Genomic DNA, 23,506 nt, shown 5'->3' with positions numbered 1-23,506 from the left:
AAAGGGAGGATTCCAAGTCAGTCTGTGTGTGAAGGATTGTCTGTGGGCTGCACTGTGAGCTGAGGGGAGATTCCTGCTTCTTGGCAGGGGAAATAGTCGCTTTCAGAGCCGTTCCTTTATGCCCTAAAACAAGCACCCCAACATGAGAGAAACGTCTAGTGCTTTCTTTTAAGGCATCCCACAAATGAGTGCCAGCTAAATGCAAGGCATGATGCTAGGTGCTGGACTGTGCATTAAATGACTATCACACGACTTCGTATTCCTTAGTGTTTTTTATTTAAATCTTGTGGCATATCTAAATGTCAGAAAGTGAATATATACGTACAAAACAACTTCCTAAAATCGTTTTATTATTGGCCAGTCACTGACACCTTTATTTTGAAAGTTTGAATTGTCATATGTCTAAAGTGCATTCTTGCAGCTAATCAATAGCAGCATTTGTGTTGTTTATAAACCTTAAGAAATATTTAGACAAGAGCCGGAAAAGTCACAATAAAAAAGCGTGATCTAGATATAGTCTTCCTTAATCACCCAAGAAAAACACTTGCATGAATTAGTTTATAAGTATACAAGAAATATACAAAAAAAAATAGCATTATAAAAAAGTTCCTACAGCAATGAGAAAAGGGAGTCTTTCTCTGCAATTAATATTAAATACGGCAAGGCATATAATATAGTTTGTTGACTCCTAGAGGTCTTTGGAGCCATAGAGGAATCTCTGATCTAGGCCAGTGTGGTGTATCTGAGTTCTGTGACATTCAACAAAGCTGGAGTTCTGTAAGATGATTCAGAAGGCTCCTTCTGGTTTGGCTTTGGAGAAATCACCAACACAAACAAAAATGTTCTTTCCTTACTGAGACTTTCAGTTCATGGCTTCTTGCGCCTAAAACGTGAAAACCAGCACTTAGTGTTGAATTTTGCAATCAATGACACATCTGTAGCAAATGAATCTCTAGGGGGTGCTTTAAGATAATTCTTGTTTTATCATGGAAAAAGTTCAAATCCTTCTAAGAAAGCAAATAACTTATAAAATATGCTTATCTAGTATTAAATTTAAAAAACAGGACTTCCCATCTTTATCCTGTTGCAATGATTTCCCATATTGCCTAAGGAATACATGTGTTAAAAACGGACAAATGGGCTTGTATAGGTACATCTCTGAAAAGGAGTTTTAATAATATGGAAAAAGAATGGGCCAGACTCTTGGGTGTGTGTTTTGTAGAAGTCAAAGTGTGATTCCTTTCCCTACCATAAATTCCACCATTGCATTTTATTTTAGTGAACACTTACTGCTGTAACAAGACTAAGAGGTAAGTCAGGGAAGAATGAATTACATGAAGAGCTGTCGTCCCTGACTAAAGGCCTTAGCCTCCCCTCCTCACAGGTGATCTCAGTTCAGCCTCTGAAAGCTTTATATGAACAGGAGCGAGCCATCTCCCATCACGTCTGTTCTTGCAGCTCTAAGGGCTCTCATCAAGCCTTCCGAGGTCCTCAGCAGTGCTGCTGCCTACTGCAGTCGGCCAGGAGGGCCCAAGTATTCCAAGGGGTAAACAAAAATCACATATTTCCCCTTAAAACAGAGTGGATGGTAGGGAGAAGAGGTGGTGGACATCTAGCGGAGGGAAAACACACACAGAAGGCCCCGAGTCAGTACTCACTTGGGCTGTGCGTGATGCTGATAGCCAGGCCCCAGCAGAGATCCCGCTTTCATCTCCACAGCCACAGCACACTGACAGGGAGATCACAGAGAGGAAAGCGTCAGCGCCTCTCAGTAGCCCACAGAACACAATTCTGTTTAGATAGGTTCAACCAGGTGAGATCCAACACTGCTTCCCAGTTCAGGGAACTACGTTAGAACACCAGTCAGATACTTGCAATTTATTTGACATAGGCCACAAAAATTGTGTGCTGGAAGGGTCTTTAGAGATCATCCAGGTTAATTTCCTCATTTTAGACAAAGAAGAGAAGTTCTTGAGAAAGTTAGTGGCCAGGGCGAGAGGTTGGCCTCCTGACTTCCACCCTCCCGTGCCCTTTCCATATGAGCCTCTCATCAGGAATAACACTTCCTCAGGGAAGTTCTGCTTCCGAGAAGATTCTCATCAATCTGATGTGAATTCTTGTTATTCTAGGGTGATAGCATCTAACTTTATTCTTGGGGCCCATCCCTCTACACTGAAAACAGGGGCTTTGAACTGAAGAGCTCCAGTAAGAGCAGTCCTAAAGAAATAGAATACCTTTGCGGGTTTGCCAGGAACAGGCCTACAGGCTGCCCTGGCAATGTGAGATCAGACCTCAGCTGCTTCAAAGAGCATGAAAAGCAACAGCCGAGGGGCTTAAAACATGACACCCTGATTTTTACTAAGCAGACAAATATTTAATTTTTACCCCTACCCTTGTTTCTACATCAGTCCATTCAGACTCTGTACCATCTGGTTGGGCAGGTGCTGCTGTGGGAGATCTTCGTTTTCGACTACGGAAAAAGGGGAAATATAATGCAACAATTATTTTTGCACCTAAGAACAGGAAAAATATTAGAATCAAGGAAATACCCTCTACACTTCTTCAGAGAATCAGTGATACATTTTATAGGATATTCTATTCCTTTAGAATGAGCACCAAAGAAAATGACAGCCCTCTAAAGAGATACGTTTGATGATCACTCACCCAGTTGGTGATTCTTGTTTTAAAGTCTCAACTTCAGTAAACTGAACAGATTGTCCACCACCCCTTGTTTTATAAACATCACCCTAAAGTCAAGAGAAAAGGTCACTGTCAACACTTTGGTACATCCAATGATAAACACACATATATATACTTTAAATTGAACTTAACACTCTACTATTTTATGGAAACTCCCGTCCACAAAACCAGATGGTGCGTGGGACTGCTGGATCTGTATTATTAAAATATTTTAGAAATTTGAGTATTTATCTCTCACTAAACAAAGTTGTTCAAGGCAATATAATCAGTAACATTCTTAATTATGGAAAAAATATTCCTTTTTCTTCAACCTATAATTTAAAATTTAACTAGGCTAAGGATCAAGAAATCTCCCAGAAATTTCTAAATGTTCTAAGGCATTAGCCTTTCTTCTCTAGGTGCACCATCCCCCTCATAGTCAATTGACAACGTACTCTTAGTTGTAACTATAATTATAATAAGAACCATCCTCTAAATTGAATTTGAAATGAAAAACTTTTTCTTATCCAGTCTTGTCTTTTACTTCCCTGATTACTGACTCTGATTGAAGGAAATTCTTCTCAGGCAAGGGAAAGGGCTTTGAGTAGCTCAATACTAAGTAATTTTGGTGGGTTTTAATGTGGGCTTTTTATCTTGAACTGACAGAAAGCAGTGGGAGTTCTTTGTTTAGGTTTACTTTTTAAGTAAGGGTTAAAACTAAACATACATCAATTAAAAGTAAATAATAGATCTGGAGTTCCTCTAACAAACCTGAGACTCTAAGCCTCATTCAACAGAAAGCAGATTCAGTCCTAATTCAGCGGGTTCACAACCTAAGCAGTTACTTGAGTTCTCTAACAACAAGGTTTATGTTCCAGTTGATGCTGCCTGTGTGTCATCAAAAGAATAAATCATTTGTTGTTGACGTTTTTATATATTTTTTTCTCCTGTGTAAATTTGTTTTTACCTTAATGAGTTTAGTCTCAATCTCCCCATCGGAGGCTAGTTCCTGGTGGGTCAGCATGTACTTCTCACACTTAGCTAGTGCCTTTTCATTTGCAACAGATACTGTGATGGCATGAGGGACATGTGGCTGCATGACTGTTTCAGTTTGCACGTTAGAGGCAGGCTTATGATCTACCCATCTGTCTCCTGCAGAGCGTGATCGTCTGTGTCGGAGACGAATTGGTGGTACGTTCTGATCAGGTTGAAAGAGGAATCAAGAAACAAGCATAACCCAGAATTAATAGAAGCATATTATTAGAAGTGCAGCAGGTTTGGCTACATTAGTTGGTGACAGTATCAAAACAAACGCATGAACCTTTTCAAAAGCGAAATATGTCATTCAAGTAATTTAAATGTTCTCCTTTTTAAACACAAAACCAACAAACATCTTTTAACACCAGCTTATACATTACATACAGTCATGTGCTACATAACGACATTTTGGTCAACGATGGACCATGTATACGAGGGAGGTCCCACAAGATTAATACCGTAGAGCCTAGGTGTGTAGCAGGCTACACTATCTAGGTTTGTGTAAGTACACTCGGGGAAGTTCACACAACACAATCACCTAATGATGCATTTCTCAGAACGTATCCCTGTCGTTAAGCAGTGCACGACTGTATGCTATCAGGGAGCTTCCCTTTCAATAAAGAATGGAAGGAAAAATTCTGGTAATGCTGCTAGTCTTTTCTGTGTAGGTGGTGTTCTGGACAAATAATAATTCATTTTGCCTTCTCAATCAAAAACCAGTATTTGTGCCTGGTATTGTGAGGTAATCTCTTACGTCCACAACTATGTTAAAAGCTTCAATAAGATCAATAAAAGCCCTAAACATATCATAGACCTCTAAACAAAAGAGAAAACACTCCTTGCACAGACAGACCAAAAAAAAAAAAAAAGCTGATGGAGCTGTATAGTACAAAATGGTAAAAGCATAAGGTATAATAAGAATCGTATGTATAAAATGATTAAAAGAATGTAAATAAATACTTCTGAGTATTTTCAGGTAGGATTTTAAAATCTCAAAACAGAACTTAACGAAAAGATCAAAAACAATGGCTAAAACACACCAACAATTTTTTTCCCCAAACATTTCATAAAGGTTCCAAGAACCAAATAAAGAATGTAGTGTCAAATCAGTCTCTGTCATACAATAAAAAAACTAGTTGCTTCCAGTCAAATGTCATGTAAATTTGGGTAAGTTAAATTGAGCACATTTAGCCTGAGAGAAAATATTTCACATACAGGGCATGGTTAATAGTTCAAAAGAATGAGTTATCTTTGGGAGTTTTGCAAACATCTTCTGTTTCTAAAACTGAAAACAAATCAAACAGCCTGTCGCAGGCCAAATCCTTCAAAGCTGGTCAAGTATGAAGATCCCAATTTCAAAATGCATATCTGGAGAACTAGAGCCTTTCCCCTACATAGTTATAAGGAACAAATGAAGCACTAGTGACAAATCACGATACTATCAACATGGGCAATACAGTTTGCCACTAAGGATGCCCAGGTCTCACAGCAAGCAGGAAACTTGCCGTTCTTAAAATGGCTTAACATTGAAAAAGAAAGTCTGACTCTCATGATCTATCATTTAACAAAGGTGATGGTTTTCTTGAAACACATTTAGCAATAAAATACATTCTGAAACAAGCTGCAGAGAGATGGTAGTCCTTACAATCTACTATCATTTATGAAATAAAGTTTCTTCCTCACTGAAGTGTAATTCAGTCCACCGGACATAATTTTTGACGAACAAACCGAGATGCGTCATAGATAACTAGCCTAAACTTTTCTGCTGCACTTCTAAAGAAATTTTGATTTCAAGTGAGAAGTTAAAGGATCTCTAGTAAATCCTCTTAAATATCTCATAGCCAAAATTAGATATTATATTAATGTTGACAAGGCATAAGTAGGCCTTGAATCGTTTCCAGTCTATAAACTTTCACGAAATAAAGGGGATTTATTAGAGTTGATCAGAAAGACCAGTCACCATAATTTGCTCCCTAAAAAGGTTTAAAGCAAAATCTGCAAAGAACTTAAGACACTTGAGAGTCACCTGTTGCCTTGGTAAATACCTTGCAATTCATCACCATCCCTTAATAATCAGGAATGCAGACCACCTAAGTGAAATTTGTCTGTACCTTCAATTATACAAGAAAATCTAAAGCAAATATTTACTATAAGATTGATTTGTTTAGAAGAAAAATTCTAAAAGAGCTCTAGTAAGATTTTACTAAATGTAAATTCACAATATTAACTTGGTCCATTTATTCAGATTCAAAGGAAAACTTTACCTTAACCCTTAAGAAGAAAATATAAACATGAATTTGTTTAAACATCCTTGAATGAGGCAGAGCCCTTGTAAATTGAGATAAAGGTCTTGAGATTAAAAGCAATTTATGGGACATGTAAGCCTTCAGTAATTAAAACTGGCCTGGACTCTTCAAAAACACTGAATGTCATGAATGTCATGAAAATCAAAAAAAGGAGGGGGCTTTTATATTAAAAGAGATTAAGGAGACACAATAACCACATGTAATGCATTCACCTTGGTAGGATCATAGATTCAAAAAAGAAAAGCCATTTCACAACTGGGGAAATATAAACATGGACTGTATGTTAGAGGATATTCAATTAATGTTACCTTTCTTAGGTGTGATAAAGATTGTGGTTATGTAGGACAATGTCCTTATTCTTAGGGATGAAGTGTCACAAAGTCTGTGACTTACTTTTAAGGGTTCAAGAAACAATGTTTCCAAATGTATATAAAGTAACAATTGGTAAATCTAGGTAAGAGGGAAAAGATGATACTGTACCATTCTTTCAGTTTTTCTTTGGGCTTGAATTTTTTTAAAATAAGTTTGGGAAAACAATTTTAAAAAAGAAAGTTCAAAAGCAGCAAAAACTTTAATTTAGGGAAGGAAAATCAAAAGAAAAAAATGGAAAATGTGCTCTAAGACACTCACATTCCCTGAGTCTGTGGATGCTCATTAGTTTATGCAACTGAAAAGGAGTGTCCTCTGGGATGCGCCCAGCTGACCTGCGTTCACTGAACACGAGGCATTACTTCTGTTGCCAAATGTGTCTAGACTTTTTCAGATAATGAGCTAGGCCTCAACTGCAGGGTCATTTTGATCTTTCAAATTAACAGAAAAATTAGACCTTTATTTGTTATATTGGAGCACACCCATCTTTCTGTTGAACTTTCTGAACCAAAACAAAAAACAAGATTAAAATCTGTTGCTATGATGCTGTAAAATAATGCTGGCACTAACCCTGTAGCAGTGATCCTCTTCTATTTCTATCTCATTTCTGAGTGTAGGAACCACCTCCCTGCCTTCAGTCCAGTACATCCCTCGCCTTCTGTCTGACACGACACAAGTGTTACTTTGTCCTGGCTCCTGCTGCCTACGCCTTGCGATAGATGTGACATTGAGAGGTGTGTTGTACGGAGGTATTTTCTGCTCCCATTCCGTAATACAGGAGGCTACAGAAATGCTGCTGCAAGAGTTAGAGCGCCTATGTAGCTGTGGCTGGCTCATGAGCTGCTGGCCGCTGGAAATCTGAGCAATATAGTTACCAGAAAGCTAAAAAAATTGGAGAGAAATTAATGAGTGAGACTGAAAAACTGAGAGAAACAATTCATTGCTTTTCTACAATTTTAGCACATGACAACATTATAATTATTTGTACTAAGTTACTAAACTTTTTATATTAAATTTGTACTAAACTTGTTTATATTAAATTTAAAAATATTTATAAATAGAATAAAAATATTTACAAATAGAAATTTGAGAAATATAGTAAGTAAATATAAAACAAAGAATTGATTCACATAGAAATAGTCACCTAATCTGAACAGATTTTCTCTAGTACTACGTTACGACACAACTACAAATAACTTACAGGTAGTGGTGATGGAGAAACAGATCTTTGACTAACTTTTTCTCGATCCCGCTCCCGAGATGGTCTCTCCGGCTTTTCAGTTTTGGGCTCAGTGACAATAGCCTTCAGTTGTTTCAGTTTTTCATCTTTGACCCAGAGTTTATTTTGCATCTCCAACTGTTTGGCTGCCACTCGACGCTCCTACAGATTATCAGTGGCAATATATGTCCCAGTTCAGTTATACCAAACAAGTGCACCAGATTAGCAAACACTTTATTCCCTAAAAATGACAGTTCTCCAATTCTTCCTGAGTTAACTGTGCTTCATAATGTTAATTAATCTATCATGAATTTTAAGGGCAGAGAAAGGAAACAGAATGAACTGAATAGTGGCTGCTCTTGCCATTGCCACCCAAACCCTACTCCCCAGCACAGTAATTCAGAACACTGCACTGTGAAATGACTCATCCCTCTCGAGAGCACTACAGGACAGCACTCACGCATTCCTTCTCCCACTTCATTGTTGTTTCCGTCACCATGCCTTGCAACCTGGCTTCTAATCTGCGTTTGTCAGAAAACTGTCTCTGAAGTTTCTGATTCTGGGTTTCAAGTTCCTGTTGCAGAGTCCTCTTATCTTCTTCATAGATAGTAGTAGTTTTCTCTAAAATCTCAATCTGGGAAGGCAGACCATTATGTTCAGTATCTGGTATATAGATATCTCACCCAGCTGTAAAGAAATCTCTTTCATGATTTGCTTATGCAAGCACAGCTTTGGGAAGAAGAATCATGGAGGAAGCATTTTCCTCTGAAATTGCATCTGAATTCCTACTTCCATCCCTATAAATGAGAACTTTTAAACAAGTTTCTCACTGAAAGATGAGGTTATAATTGATTTCATGTGGAAATTACTTTCCTCTAAAATTAAGGCATAAAATTTTATTTTTTAGCCTATTTTCAGAATAGAGAACAATATATTGGTTGAGATTAGCTTCTTTCTAGAAGGAATGTGTGTACCCCCTAAGTGATCCTCTGTAAAAGAGAGAACAAATATGCATTATACAGTAATAAATCAAAAATCAAGCTATAACCAAAGCTAAACTCCAGAAAGCCCTCTGGAAGGCTCACCTGTTTGGGCCAGAGAACATTCTCTCCAATTGCTAAAGTCTAATTCATAAAATTAAAGAGTGTGTTATCCCTTTTATGCTTTCCACTCCCATTTCCTCTTTTTTGGGGTGGGATGAATACTAGTAAATAACCAAGCAATAACTCTCGGGGAGCACGCTTACCGGCCCCTACAGCAGAAAGGCTACATCAAGACCAGTGCTCAACAGCCAGCACATACATCCCTCATAATAATCCCCAAACAAACCTTATATTCCAAAGTTTTGTTTTTCTTCTCCAGTCGTTCTATTTCCAGTTTCTGTCCTGAGATCACCTTTTCTTTTTCACTTAGTTTTCCTTGAATGTAGTTGTCTTTATTTAAAACAGCATTGTCAAATTCTTGCAACAAAGCTTTAAAAGTAATCGCTGGAAAAAAAGCATGTGGGCCAAGTTTCCCCCAATTCCAAAATAACCAATGGAATCAACTTTTATTAGCTGTTAATAAATAAAATGTAGCTATTCAGGGCTATAATCACCAAGACAAAAAAACAACAAATGTTGGAGAGGATGTGGAGAAACAGGAACCCTCATACACAGCTGGTGGGAATGCAAACTGGTGCAGCCTCTATGGAAAACAGTATGGAGAGTCCTCAAAGAATTAAAAATAGAGATGCTCTATGATCCAGCCATCCCACTACTGGGAATCTATCCAACGAACCTGAAATCAACAATCCAAAGAGGCTTATGCACTCCTATGTTCATTGCAGCATTATTCACTATAGCCAAGAAGTGGAAGCAACCTAAGTGTCCCTCGACTGACGATTGGATCAAGAAAATGTGGTATATATATACAATGGAATACTACTCAGCCATAAAAAAAAGACAAAATCGTCCCATTTGCAACAACATGGATGGGCCTGGAGGGTATTATGTTAAGTGAAATAAGCCAGAAAGAGAAAGACAAACACTGTATGATCCCACTCATATGTGGAATATAAACCAACACACGGACAGAGAAAACTGTATTGTGGTTACCAGGGGCAATGGGGGGGGGGAGTGGGCACAAGGGGTGAAGGGAGACATATATATGGTGATGGACAAAAATTTACAACCCCAAATTTCACAATGATAAAAACTATTAAAACATCAATAAAAAAAATGTAGCTATTCAGCAAATCTCTCTTTGAGAGTTACTCTATAATCAGAAATCAAGTTTGGAAGAAAACCTAGAATTTGATTCTGAAGTCTAAAAAGAGCCATTCATAGAAGCTTTCTGTTTATTACTGAAAAAACACTAAGTCTTTCATTTTGCACCATGGCATCCCCTTCCCAACCCTACAGGTAAATAATTGGCTTCAGAACAACAAATACTAACAGAAAGAACACTCGAGTTAGGATGAGTTAGATCTGACTTGAAATCCCTAGTACACCACTTACTAGTTATGTGACTTGGGCAAGTTATTTAATTTTTCCAAGCACATTTCCTCATTTCAAAATGGGGATTCAAATACCACTTATCTCACACCTTTCTTATGAAGATTAAAATAAATTGATGATGATAAAAATAGATACATTCACTGAGCACTTAACTGGGTACCAGATTGTTCACTGTTCTACGTGATTTTCGTACATTATCTCATTTATCCTCACAACACCCTCTGAGGTAGAACAATTACAATCCCCATTTTGCAGACAGGGAAACTAAGAAATAGAGGATTAAGTAATTTGCCCAAAGACACAGTTATTAAGATGTAATATATGTTAAGTGCCTTACAAAGAAGTAACTAGTAGGAACTAAAAATAAAGTAGCTACTAGTCCTTTGTGTCCATCCCTGTTAATTTAAAAAGGGGAAGAAATACATACCCACTTTTTTTGTTGTTTTACTTTCTTGGAATATAAAAAAGCTGTGGGAAAAGTTCCTCTCAGTCCAACTGAACAATGCCTTCAGCACTACAAAGTACAGAGACAGAATAACCCTTCCTTAAAGATCTATCCCAAGGGCCGGCCCGGTGGTGTAGCAGTTAAGGTCATGCATTCCGCTTCAGCGGCCTGGGGTTTGCTGGTTCGGATCCTGGGCGCAGACCTACTCACAACTCATCAAGCCAGGCTGAGGCGGTCTCCCATATAGAAGAGTTACAACTCTACAGCTATGCTACACAACTGTGTACTGGGGCTTTGAGGAGAAAGAGGAAGATTGGCAACAGATGTTAGTGCAAGGCCAATCTTCCTGAAGAACAAAAAAAAGTTAAAAAAAAAATCTATCCCGCCACAGAACTCAGACTCATTGCAAATTCCTGGAGTTAAAATGACTGCACCCCGTTTTTGCCCTTACATTGTTTGCTGAACTCGTCAATCATCATTTGTCGGAGGTGATGTCGTTTCTCTAATGCTTCAATCAGCCTGGGAAGAGTCTGCTCATCATTGACATCCAGAATTTCACAAGATGGCAAAGGTGGAAAACTCTGTAAAATCACTTCTGTAACCAGTGGTTCTGGATTGAATTATAAAAAGTTACACAGGAGAGAAAGAGCTTATTTAAACAAGTTTAGCACTGTGATTGGAGCCCCAGTCCAGTTAATGGTGTACTTTGAGTTGTCATAACCATACTTCCTTAAAAATGAGAGTTACGAAAAAGGAAAAGTGAATTAAAAATGAGAGTTACAGTATGTAAAAAAGAAATCTCATTTATACTTGGGTTCAGACTTTTTTTGCCCTTGGTTCTTGAGGGGAAGGGAAGTAAACAGTTCTCTTATGTGAAATAGATTAAAAAAGAGCGAGAGAGACCGACAGACTAATCAGTGGGCAAATGACATAACCCCAAATCATACCATCTCCAACTGGACCTCCCCGAGCCTGGTTTCTGTACCGCCGGCCAGGCGTTAAACCACATATTGCCTTGTCTACTGGTCTTGCTACTTCCACTTCCTGGGTCACTTCTGCAAATCTCATGACTTGCTAAGATACAAAACAAATGGAGTTTTTTACAAATAAGCATATCCAAGTCCTTCTTCGAAATTACCAAATGAAACAATAGTAGATTGGTCATTCCTTCACTTCTGTAACTAATGGTTCTGTATCAATTTAAAAAATGTTCAAAATGTCATTCTTCACATCCAAATAGTAGTTTTCTCTACAGAAACTTTGAGACTTTATAGGATAAATACATTAAAATTACCAAGCTTTCTTCATAATCTTCGGCCTTTGGATTCACACACACGATCAGGCGTACTTTTCCTTCCCCATCGAAGTAGTTCTTGAACAGATGCGTTAACTTTGAATCTCGATATGGAACCATCTGTAAATACATTCAAATCCAAATACGTAAGGCCAAACCCGCACAGAATGAAACCACACAAACGATTAAAGGCTGCTGCTTACCTTGTTCGTTCCATACATCTGGTTCTCCCTCAGGACTTCCATACATGTTCTTAGCGTCATTAGTGACTGGTTAATGTTACCTGACAGAAAAATACACACAGAAGACATCTGAAAACAACAATAGAGTAGCTAGGGTGTGGTCTGTTTGCCTATAAAATCCCTACTTCATAGAACTATTAGATGGAAATTACAAATAACAGATTTTAGTGGCTCAATGTTTTTTTTTTGTGAGGAAGACCATCCCTGGGCTCACATCCATGCCCATCTTCCTCCACTTTATATGGGACGCCGCCACAGCATCAAGGCCTGACAAGCAGTGCATCAGTGCGCACCCGGGATCCGAACCTGGGCCGCAAGCAGCAGCGTGCACACACTTAACCACTACGCCATGGGGCCAGCCCAGTGTGGCTCAATTTAAAGAGCTGTCCGTGCATAGTCTGGCAGTATTTCAGGAGTATTTTAATAGCAGTGTTTCGGGAGAGGATAATGCCATCCTTCAGGGAGTCCATCAAAAGGATTCTCCCCTCAATGCTACATTACACTTCATGACCCATAAAGTTTCTCCCAAATCTGAAATTCTGTGAAAGAGTATACCGGATGCAGACGTTTAATATCCTCATATTAAAATATTTTCTCTAAAGCATGACCATTTCAGGCAACACTTGGCTCCATCAAGACAGTGAAGTCTCTCCTGCACCCAGAGGGGCTCACTGTTTCTAACAGTCAAGTGGTTTAGGATCCAGCTAACTCTGTCTGCTCTATGTCTAAACAAGGATTTTTTAGGGGGCATACTTATTACTTCTGACCACTCTTGTTTGGACTTCTGAGCCAAGGCAAGTCTGAGAGATTAATCAAGCCTCCAATAACGCAGGAGATTTCACCTCAAAGATTTCACCTCATAGACCCCAAAAGCACAGAAGAATTTGTTCATTTTGGAACCTTGATTAAGGTCAGCTAACTCCACTATGCTTTCATCCTTAGCCACCTCTCAAAATACAGAGCTCATCTGTATCCCTATAATATTCTATGATTCATGATTTCTGTTCCTTGACCCCAACTCCCAATGTCCGTTCTTCTTCCTTTGTGCTCTCCAGAACCATACTCCTGTTAGCATACTCCCATGCATCCTCAGCCCTCTCATAGAATGATCCAGTGTGCGATCCATGTTGTCCATGGGTACATTTCAGGGAGTCTACATACTTGGATAGGAAGTAAATTACATCTTTATTTTTACTGACCTCTGAAATTTAGCAATTCCTTCAATTATGAATGTAGGCCCAAAAAACACAGCAGTATTAGTAGTACCTGTGATTTTTATCAATAGAAATCAGATATTTTTATAGCACATTACAGTTTATTCCTGATCTCAAGATATTTATGTTCATTACTATGAAATTACGTAGCTATTAGACCTGCTGGTGGGTCTGATTTATTTAAGGCATCAGTAAAGAAGCACATAAGTTACTGTATGGCAAATGTTTTAAGAATACTTTTAAAAACGTATTTCAGTCTGATTGGTTTCCTTTATAATCCTATTTATTTTATATTATACATTCAGAAATATTATTCTGAGAAGTGTCCACAGGCTTGACCCTGCAGCCATGGCACAAAGCCCCGCAACTTCACCTTCATTCCCAGAAGGGGAGTACTTCCCCTGCAGCCCTGTAGCCTGTGTGAGTAAAAGATGCTTGTTTTCTAACACCTGACATTTTATAAGGATGGTGAGCACAGGGAGGCCAGCAACATGTTCCTGGTTCCTCACTGCTGCCTCCAAATGTTCCTCCTACTTGCCGGCACATGGGTCATTGTGTATCTCTGAGGAGGATCACCCTAACATGCTGTCAGAGGGCCCCAACTTCCTTAAGGCAGTAAATCTTTATCTCTTTACCAGTGTAGCCGCACAGCCATGCCCAAACCCGAGACCTTATCGCTCAGAACTGCACCACCTCTGGAAACCTGACACTGTCATATGCCCTGTGAGATCATAGAAAATATATAGTTGGTCTCTGCCTCTGGTTCCTGGCACAGCACTCCAAAAACCTGTGTAATTCCCTAAGTGATAAGAGCACTAGGAGCAACTTTTGTTCTGAGGTTACTCGGGAGGGGCTCCTGGATGGGGACTGGTCATCAGAAAGACCAAGCCATAATTAGAAGCTTGGGATTTTCAGCCCCACCGCTCATCCTCCAGAGAGGAGGCTGGAAATGGGGTTAATGATCAATCATGCCTACATGAGGAAGCCTCCATAAAAATCCCAGTAGCATGGGCTTCAGGGAGCTTCCAGGTTGGTGAATACATCCACACCAGGAGGGTGACTCACCCCAACTTCATGGGGACAGGAGCTCCTGCGCTCAGCACCCTCCCAGACCTCACCCTTTATCTCTTCATTTGGCTGTTCATCTGTATCCTTTATCATATCCTTCTATAAAATGGTAAACGTAAGTTTTTTCCTGAGTTCTGTGAGCCACTCTAGCAAATTAATTGAACCTGAGGAGGGGGTCATGGGAACCTCCAATTTGTAGCCAAATCAGGCAAAAGCTGTGGGTAACCTGGGCACCTGCTACTTGAGATTGGCATCTGAAGTGTGGTGGAGGCAGTCTTGTGGGACTGAGCTCTTAACCTGTGGGATCTGATGCTACCTCCAGATAGATAGTGTCAGAATTGAGTTAAACTGTAGGACACTCAGCTGGTGTCACAGAATTGCTTGGTAACCAGAAGTGAAGTGTTGTGTATAAAAGTAAAGGAGACACACAGGAGAGAAAGACGAAAGGGAAGAACTGTTTTTTCCCCAAAATAAGAAAGAGGAAAACTGATTTTTCCTTTATATGCCCTAACCACAATATCCTTTTCTTCTAGTTTTCACTGCCTATCTTTTGTCACACCTGCTCCTCATCCATATTAACATTGATAGTCCTTTGTTTTTTTTCCCCCAAAGTATCAGAACCCTCAGGTTTCTACTTTGCTCCCAATCTAGCTAAACCTCTTTTCCCATCAAGGTTAGTCCTTCCTCTTGTGATCTGGATTCCAGATTCTCTATCTTGTTATATACAATGTGTGTGTGTGTGTTATTTTTTTAGTCATTTCATAATCCCTCAAGTCACCTAGCTACCAACCTTCTCTCTCCTTCCCAAGCTCTTTAAATTAATCATCTCAAGGACTGTTGTTCCTCAAGGCTCTGCCCTCAGCTTGTTCCTATCTGTTCTCCATAAATAATCTTATCTCCCCCATCGCTTCACTGGCAAAACCTAAACCTACAAACTTCAAGTCAAATCTCTCCTTCTAAATCCATGTACCTCTGTATCTTACTAGGCACACCACTTGAATAAATTGACCACATCCAACACAAAACTCATTAACTGCCCACCTGCACCTCAAACTGCTTTTCAATCAAGGTCGTCTTTGATTTGTCCTCTCCCTTACTCTCCATATCGGGTAGACCTACTTCCTAGCTAGCTGTCAGTTTGGTCTGATGTTTGCCTCCAGGTCATACGACTGCTCATTTGAATTACTGCAAAAGACTCCTAACGGCTTTTCATTATCTCTAGACTTGCTCCTGGTAAATTAATTCTCTACACTGGGGAAATGATCTTTCAAAAAGAACTAATCCTTCATTGACTTTAAGGGGAGGCTGTATAACAATAGAAAGACACAAGTTTTGAGAGTCCAACCAACCTATGTTTGAACCCAGGCTCCAACTTTGGAAAATTACTTAACCTCTCCCAACCCATTTGTTCATCTGAAAAATAGGTATGATAAGTCAGAATCAAGAAATCAAGTTCATGCATAGTAGATACGGTGATACACACTAGTCCTTTTATAATTGGTAGCCACCATTATTCCTTCAAGATAAAATTCAGACCTTTTAATATGATGGACAAAAGTCTTCACTACCTTGCCTTGCTCTTCTCTCTCAGTTGTCTTGGTTCACCAACCCACACCCTCTACCCTTCAGCAACCTTGACCCTGCCATATTCTCTCAGGACGCGTGGTCTCTTTACAAGTGGCTGCCTCCTGTGTCTGGGATGATGCCTTTAATCGTATCATTCATATAGCCTCACTCCTCACTTTAAGTGTCAACTCTGTGAATCCTTCCCCAGACACCCCCTCACACACACCTCCCTGGATGAGACAGCCCTGCCCAGTACTCCCACAGTACCTTGTGCCCACTTCCATCATACTCTACTGGAACTGTCTAGTTATCTGCCTGTCTTGTACTAGCTGAGCTTTCTAGGGCAGGGCTCCATCCTTTATATCTGTGTTCAATTCCTGACACACAGTAGGTACTCCATAAATGTTAACATAAAACATAACATGAATGGCTATACTAAATGAAAGATTAAAAAAAAATAATAACCCACAAATTTCCTTTCAATTGGCTTTTGTGTTCAAATATTTTTTCCCATCTCCAGAAGTCGACTTTTACCATTATGAATGTTGGAATTATAGCGAAATCACTTAATTTTAAGGACCTAGTACTGACAATACTAACAATAGATATAACAGACTCTCTCAATATGAATATAACTTATTTTATACTTATTTTAGTCACTTTTCCTCATTCTTAAAGAAATGAGTGCACTGTAATAGATCAACAGCAAACCAGCATAACTAAAGAAACAGCACTGACCCCTAAACAGCCTCTAAATTATCAAATTGAAGACAGTATGCTTAAACCAGCTATCAATAATCAGATGACAAACTGGCACTGCAAGCTCTTGGACGTTGTAGCAATAAATAAGTACTGTGCTTGCTCACCGGCTTCACGTAATCTGTTCCCTTCTGCTTTTGTCCGGTTAGTTCTTTCACTTCCAGCAAGATCTACCAAGGACAACTGGCTTATAGTGATTTGTTCTTTTTCCTGAAGGGAAGATCATAATGCCAATAACATAACATGAGTTACAACTGGTTTACAATGTTCTTTAAATATATTCAAATCAGCAAATTATTGTCTTATGAATATAATATTTGCACAATACAAAATGTACAGGAGGGGCAAAGGATACATGTTTTGGGGGAAGAATTTGTGAAAAGCATATGATAACTATAGTCACGACATTAATGCTTACTCGCCCATTGTCTGGGCTTCTACGTTGTACTGTAAGCTCGTGAGAGCAGGGACTCTGCATCTCCCGCACCTTGCAGTGTCTAGCACTCAGCAGGAGCTCAAAAAAAAGTCCGCTATACAGTGAGTCTAGAACAGGGCTATCCTAAATTTTTCTGTAATCATATATTTAATAATTTTATAGTCTAATAATTTCATAATAGTCTAATTTTTATAATAAGAAATGAAAGTCAAGAGGCACATAAGTGATATTGTAATATGAGATCTGATTCAAAGGAAATCAAATGTATATGGAGCTTGACTTATGAGCATTTTCTAGCTAACAGGTATTGAGTGCTGACTGTAAGCCGAGCACAGACTAAGAACTTCACGTGCATCACCTCCTTCAATCCTCACATTATGAAGAGTTTCCTACAGGTAGGTCAGACAGCTAGTAAATTAATAGGAATCAGAATTCGAATCCTGGTGGTCTTCAGTACCATGCTGTACCATCTCCTCCTGCCATCTAGAAACCTTCATGATATATTTTGAATGGAATTATACTTTCATAGCTTAAAGTTATTAAATATTTATATTTGGGCTCAAGTGCTGTTACTGCTTGATATCAGCCTTGTAGCATGACAGGCCCAGCAGTAAATAGTGATCAGCAAATGGGGGGCCCTCCTGGCCTGTCAGCCAAAAGAAGAACAATTAAGAGTTGGCCATCTCCTGAGCTTGTACCTACCCTGGAAAGTTAATTGCTGACATTTTAAAACCATTAACTGAATTTCCACATACAAAATCAGTCTTCCGAGATAAAACGACTCACACATTCTTATTTTATCTCCTCTATTAAAGACATTTATAAAGATTTTGTAAACCCTTTTCACAGCAAAATTCCAGATTCTAAAATTTAACAGACAGTTTCCCAAAACTATGTACTCTATCTAACAGAACAATTAAAAAAAAAAAGTAATCACCTACATATATATTAACTCAAAAGCAATCTTCATTGCAGTGAAACCTCCCTGGTTTAACTCTAATTCCAAAAAGGATTCCATTAGAAGAAAAACTCACACACTACAACTTTACCTGTAAGACATTGTCTCCATCTGCATCCAAGGGAGCCTGAACTAATTTAATGTTGAACACGCTATGGGAACGGCTGGACTCACGATTCAGATGTGTGTTAGCAATACGTCTCTTTTTCTGGCCTATGATGACAGAGAAGTCATTGATCAAACCTAAATTCAGTCATGTCAGTATACACGCTTTCTACTAAAAAGTAGTGTGGTTAAATTACCGTGGCAACTCTCAGGATTATATTTATCATTTTATATATATTTTTTTCTTTTTCTTTTTGTGAGGAAGATCAGCCTTAAGCTAACATCCGATGCCAATCCTCCTCTTTTTTTTTTTTTTTTTTTGTTTTGATGAGGAAGACTGGCCCTGGGCTAACATCCGTACCCATCTTCCTCTACTTTATATGGGACGCTGCCACAGCATGGCTTAACAAGCAATGCGTCAGTGCACACCCGGGATCCAAACCTGCAAACCCTCCGGCCGCCGAAGCCAAGTGCCTGCACTTAACCGCTGCGCCACTGGGCTGGCCCCTATATTTTTCTAATTTTAGCTGTTTCTAACCTCTCCAGAAAACTTCAAAGGCCTCCTCAGTAGATTTCACTTCTACTTCTGTACATCCTGCAACATACATGTTATGGTTCTTATCTTCACGCAGCAATTTAGATTGTGGAGGTCTATGAGAAAGAAAAAAACATTAGTGTCCTAAGTTATAAGATACTAATATCTCAATTTAAGACTAGGACTACAGTGCCAGGCAACGTGACATCCATTCTTATAACGGGAAGAAGCCTAAGCAAGACCCCAGAAAAAATATTAAACTTGGATAAGAATAAGGATACATAGTCAGGATTAGTTACATAACAGAATAACAGGGACCTATTGTTGTAAAAGCTTTGCTCTAATTTGTTCTAACAGAGCACATGAAACAACACTTACTAAACAATTAGAGATCAAAGTATTAGGATAGCAACATCACATGCATAGGTTAAGCATCAAGATCTAGCATTTTCCTAATTTTAAAAGAACAACAGATGGAACTGGTTCTGACCTCAGTGTCAGCAAAAACAAATTCAGAAAGAGTTTGGTATATACCAGGAGTGGCAATCCTTTCAGAGTGGCTGGTCAGGTTCTAGTCTGAATGGTCGGATAAGGATGGGAAAGGGCGACTGCCTGTTGGCCTCAGTTGGGAATGGTGAGGGTAGAAACGTTTACCAGCCACCATCACGGAGTAAATGGCAGGTTCTTCAGGAAGTAAGAAGGGCTTAGAGGTAGTAGCCAGCCCAGTGCCAATGAACAAGCACCTCCATGCAAACATGCCACAGATGCCAACCACTAGTATAACTGCACCCTTCTCCTTAAGAAAAGAGTCAACACCATGACATACACCAAATCTGTGTTCCTCATGGGCGTGCTGCAACTGTTCCACCTACCAAAGGAATAAGGCAGAAGTTACTGTTTCTGCAGCAGCCATCTCACAGCAACATGTTCTGTCCCGAGTATGTGACAGTCACGAGTCATATCTTAAAAACCCTCCACTTGTAATATGTCTCCATTGTATTAAAAAATACTAAATGCTAAACAGCTCAAAAAAGCAGGTCAAACGCCACTCTAACAAATTAAATCTGAATTCAGTGCCCAGTAAGCACCCTGTGAGCTCATTCTACGAGTTACCAGAAAGGTTACAAAGCATACAAGTCGCATTTGTCATTTTTCCTTTTGTATAACTAAATAAAACCAAGATAGGCTCCTTTGAAGATAATCTCACTTAGAACAAACCAAACAGAAACCTGGCACATGTACAGACATGAAACTGATGGGTAGCAATGAATGACATCACAAACGTTTATGAAAATGGATACACAAAAATGATACTTTGAAACAAATGGGAAAGTAATTAGCCTATAAATTGTTTAAAGTAAATAAAAGTTGATATACCGACACCTGTTCTCAGTCTAAAGTGGGCTGTTTCTTCAATAATGTTCAATTAGACATACACACAAAAGTTAAAATATAAGACACGGGTCTTCATATTATTTACATCCTGAGGAGAGCCCCTAACAAAGACAGCATTGAAGATAAGCATTTAGCTTAAGAACAAAACCATCAACTCAGGAACAAGATACTAATGTTCAAATGAGATTCTAGAGTCAGCTCTGGCACAAATGCAGGTTTATTGGTTGTGATGCCAGGTTGTAACTGTCTTCAATCTCAGCAGGGCAAGACCCAAGGAAATGTAAGGAGTAGTCTTGTAACTCTGGCAGAATGACAATAACAGATGTCATACTAATCAGTGATAGAAGATCTGTGAGTATTAGTTGTACAGACAACAAGCTTTAGGCTCCAATCTGTAGGGATCACCAAGACAGATGGTTAAAGTGGCTACAAACTCCCAAGACTAAGTGTCAGGTTCTTGAAAGGCAGCCCCAGGGCACATCCACAGGGACTCTTCCTTATACAGTTAAGGTCCTTCCCCAAATATCTTAGCCCAGGGCCAAGAGTCTGCAGAAGTAATGTCTGAGATAAATATTTGGGCCTCTCTTCTCCTTAGATCTCTTAACCCACTGGTTCCCTAGTACAGCTGCATATCTAGTTAATAATAAAACTACTCATTGAGCACCAACCACATGATATACAAGTTATATTTCATTTTGAAGACAAAAGCAAGCATTATCTGCACTTATCATTGAGGAAACTAAGGCTTGCTGAGGTGAGGTGACTTCCCCAAGGTTAAGCAGCTGAGTAGGAGCTCTCTTCACTACTTACTTAGGCTTTATGGGATCAAAGGGCACCTCTTCCAACAGATCATATATGTAATTATTATATATTTCAATATAAGAGACAAATACACCGTAGACACTATCTTCATCAACTTCTTCTGCTTTGCAAAAGTCTTTTACATTTATCATATCTGCAAACTCTGGATCTACTTGTCGTCTGAAAATAGAAAAAAAAAAAGCCAAAAAGTCTGATCTTATACATTGTAAGTCAACATGGAAAGTAAATGATCCCAAGGAGAAACTAGAAGATATAACATAAATGACCTGCCATTACAAGCAGAAACGCACAAAGGAACTTTATTCATACTCAGTCAGCCCACCCCCATGTCCTCCCAGATACACAGAATCCGCTTTTACAGCCTCTCCCACCCAGAGTGGCACCTTCTCTAAACAGATTCAAGGGCAGTGTGCTCAAATCCAAAGACACCTCAGCAAGTAACTTACTTAAGAACATTCCTCACCTTTGACCTCACTAAAGTCAAACGTCATGCTCTCCATTCCCTACGCCTGAGGAAGCCACCGCCAGGGTCCCCCTCAGGCCAGTGTTGGGCACAGACGTAATCACTTACTTGCTCGAGGGGGTCTTGGGATTGGGCATGCCTTCTCGTTTCTGCCGCTCTAACAAGGCGTCAACTTCGCACTGTATGTCCATGCTATTCCGATCATTAGATTTAAAAACCTGAAGTGGGGGCGAAAATCAGACCAGGATTTTTAGAATTTGATTTAAATAGTGTTACAACAAGACACAGGCCCCAAATAGAGTCACTCTTGCTAAGCCCCATGTCACCAAACCCCCTAAAACTTAATTACAGTGTTGGCCTCTCCCTGGAAAGGAACCTTAAACCAGTCAATCTGGAATTACCTGGTCAGCACTAGTGAGGGCATCCGCCTCACAGACCCCTGCTGTCCCCTAAAAGAAGGTGACCTTACCACAACCAATCTGCTTTTTGCTAGTGTAACTTCCTTGTCCCACCCTCCTTCTGCCTATAAAAGCCTTCCATCTTGTACAGCTCCTTTCTATCTGCTAGATGAGATGCTGCCCGATTCATGAATCACTGAATAAAGCCCATAAGATCTTTAAAATTTACTCAGTTGAATTTTATTTTTTAACAATAGTAAGAAACACATATAAGAAATAACATTTAATATTTAAACATATTTAAGGTTTCAAAATGTATCCAATGTTTTAATTCTCCTTTAATACTACTGTATCCACAGGTATCTTGGTCTCTATGTCAAGTAAAATAGTCACAACACAAAAGAAATACACTTACATATCGTTTAGCTTGAAACGACCCTATACTATTAAAGATCATGTCCAAACAACGAGGAAGCAGCCCTCCTTCCCCTGGAGAACCAGTCATCGTGTAAGTTTTTCCACTTCCAGTCACACCATATGTAAAAAGGAGACCTACAATGCAGCAAGTCACACTGAATTAAGTCACACTTGGTTAGATCTTCAAAGTCCTCCACTTGTAATATTTCTTTATCATATTAAAAAACACTTAAAATTAACCAGCTCGAAAAAGCAGGTTTAACACTACCCTAACAAATTAAATCTGAATTCAAGGCCAAACATAAACCAAATATATAAATATCAAAAAAGTTTTATCAGGGGCCAGCCCAGTGGCGCAGCGGTTAAGTTCACGTGTTCCACTTTGGCGGCCTGGGGTTCACCGGTTCGGATCCTGGGTGCCGACCTACTCACCACTCATCAAGCCATGCTGAGGCCACGTCCCACACAGAGGAACTAGAAGGACCTACAACTAGGATATACAACTATGTACTGGGGGCTTTGGGGAGAAAAAAGAAGAAAAAAGGAATATTGGCAACAGATGTTAGTTCAGAGCCAATTTTCTTCAAAAAAAAAGTTTTATCAGAGGAGGAGAAAAAGGAAAATACAATAAAACTCTGAGAATCATACCATTTTTGCCATGAATGAGGTCATCTACCAAGGGATTAGCCACAACATCAAAGAGCTCCTTCTGGGTGGTATGAGTGCCAAATACTTGTTTAAATGAATATTGAGTCTGTGGAGAAGGAAAAAATAAAAAGCACATAAATGGAATTCCACTATATCTAAGCTAGAAATACATCTGTTTAAATTTATTCAGATGTTTCTTTATGAACATTTAAGATCTAGACATGCAAATAAAAAATATGAATGGTCTTTTGAACTTGGAAGCCTTAAAAAAGTCCTGACATACCTAAATTATATTAATGGTAAATTGGTAAACATTTACAGATATAACCACTGAAGAGAATGTAGAAAAGTCTAAGTCCACTAACGCTTCATCAACTTGGGCTGATTTTTTTTTCATTAAGTGACTAGATCAAAAGGTATTAACAACAATTCAGTCATAGACTTGTGAAAATTCTCAAGCATTACTTTATACAGTATTTTACTGCTTTCTAATTTTTTATAAAGGTGTCACTTAAAATGGCATAGCAGCATAAAACCAAGTGTTTGGATGTAATCTTTTTTTTTTTTCTTTTTTTTTGTGAAGAAGATTGGCCCCGAGCTAACATCCATTGCCAGTCCTCTTTTTGCTTAAG

At 39.0% G+C, this 23,506-nt stretch overlaps 1 protein-coding gene across 9 annotated transcripts in view; it reads right to left on the bottom strand.

The window, feature by feature from the left end:
* Positions 1-257: 257 nt before the first annotated feature.
* The window catches only part of KIF23 (kinesin family member 23), a 29,648-nt gene continuing 6,399 nt past the window's right edge, over positions 258-23,506 (bottom strand). Inside the window, exons 4-24 of one of the 9 annotated variants that reach the window (XM_058541953.1) lie at positions 22,875-22,980; positions 22,225-22,361; positions 21,520-21,629; positions 20,937-21,107; positions 19,558-19,599; positions 18,735-18,847; positions 18,183-18,304; positions 16,805-16,907; positions 12,052-12,131; positions 11,849-11,968; positions 11,502-11,628; positions 11,006-11,164; positions 8,941-9,098; positions 8,072-8,245; positions 7,630-7,773; positions 6,963-7,274; positions 3,647-3,877; positions 2,665-2,747; positions 2,392-2,470; positions 1,659-1,729; positions 258-883 (exon numbers count right to left, since the gene is read on the bottom strand). In XM_058541953.1, the coding sequence (XP_058397936.1) occupies positions 868-883; positions 1,659-1,729; positions 2,392-2,470; positions 2,665-2,747; positions 3,647-3,877; positions 6,963-7,274; positions 7,630-7,773; positions 8,072-8,245; positions 8,941-9,098; positions 11,006-11,164; positions 11,502-11,628; positions 11,849-11,968; positions 12,052-12,131; positions 16,805-16,907; positions 18,183-18,304; positions 18,735-18,847; positions 19,558-19,599; positions 20,937-21,107; positions 21,520-21,629; positions 22,225-22,361; positions 22,875-22,980 (2,658 nt within the window). In that variant the 3' untranslated portion in view covers positions 258-867. Of the gene's footprint in view, positions 884-1,658; positions 1,730-2,391; positions 2,471-2,664; positions 2,748-3,646; positions 3,878-6,962; positions 7,275-7,593; positions 7,774-8,071; positions 8,246-8,940; positions 9,099-11,005; positions 11,165-11,501; positions 11,629-11,848; positions 11,969-12,051; positions 12,132-16,804; positions 16,908-18,182; positions 18,305-18,734; positions 18,848-19,557; positions 19,600-20,936; positions 21,108-21,519; positions 21,630-22,224; positions 22,362-22,874; positions 22,981-23,506 lie in introns of all 9 variants that reach the window. The other 8 variants (XM_058541952.1, XM_058541955.1, XM_058541957.1 and 5 more) reach the window with 8 other exon arrangements.

Source organism: Diceros bicornis, chromosome 5 (assembly GCF_020826845.1).
Source record: "Diceros bicornis minor isolate mBicDic1 chromosome 5, mDicBic1.mat.cur, whole genome shotgun sequence".
In the NCBI taxonomy this organism is placed as follows: domain Eukaryota; kingdom Metazoa; phylum Chordata; class Mammalia; order Perissodactyla; family Rhinocerotidae; genus Diceros; species Diceros bicornis.
Note: the sequence above shows the minus strand (reverse complement) of the source record. Positions and strands in the feature narration are given on the sequence as shown.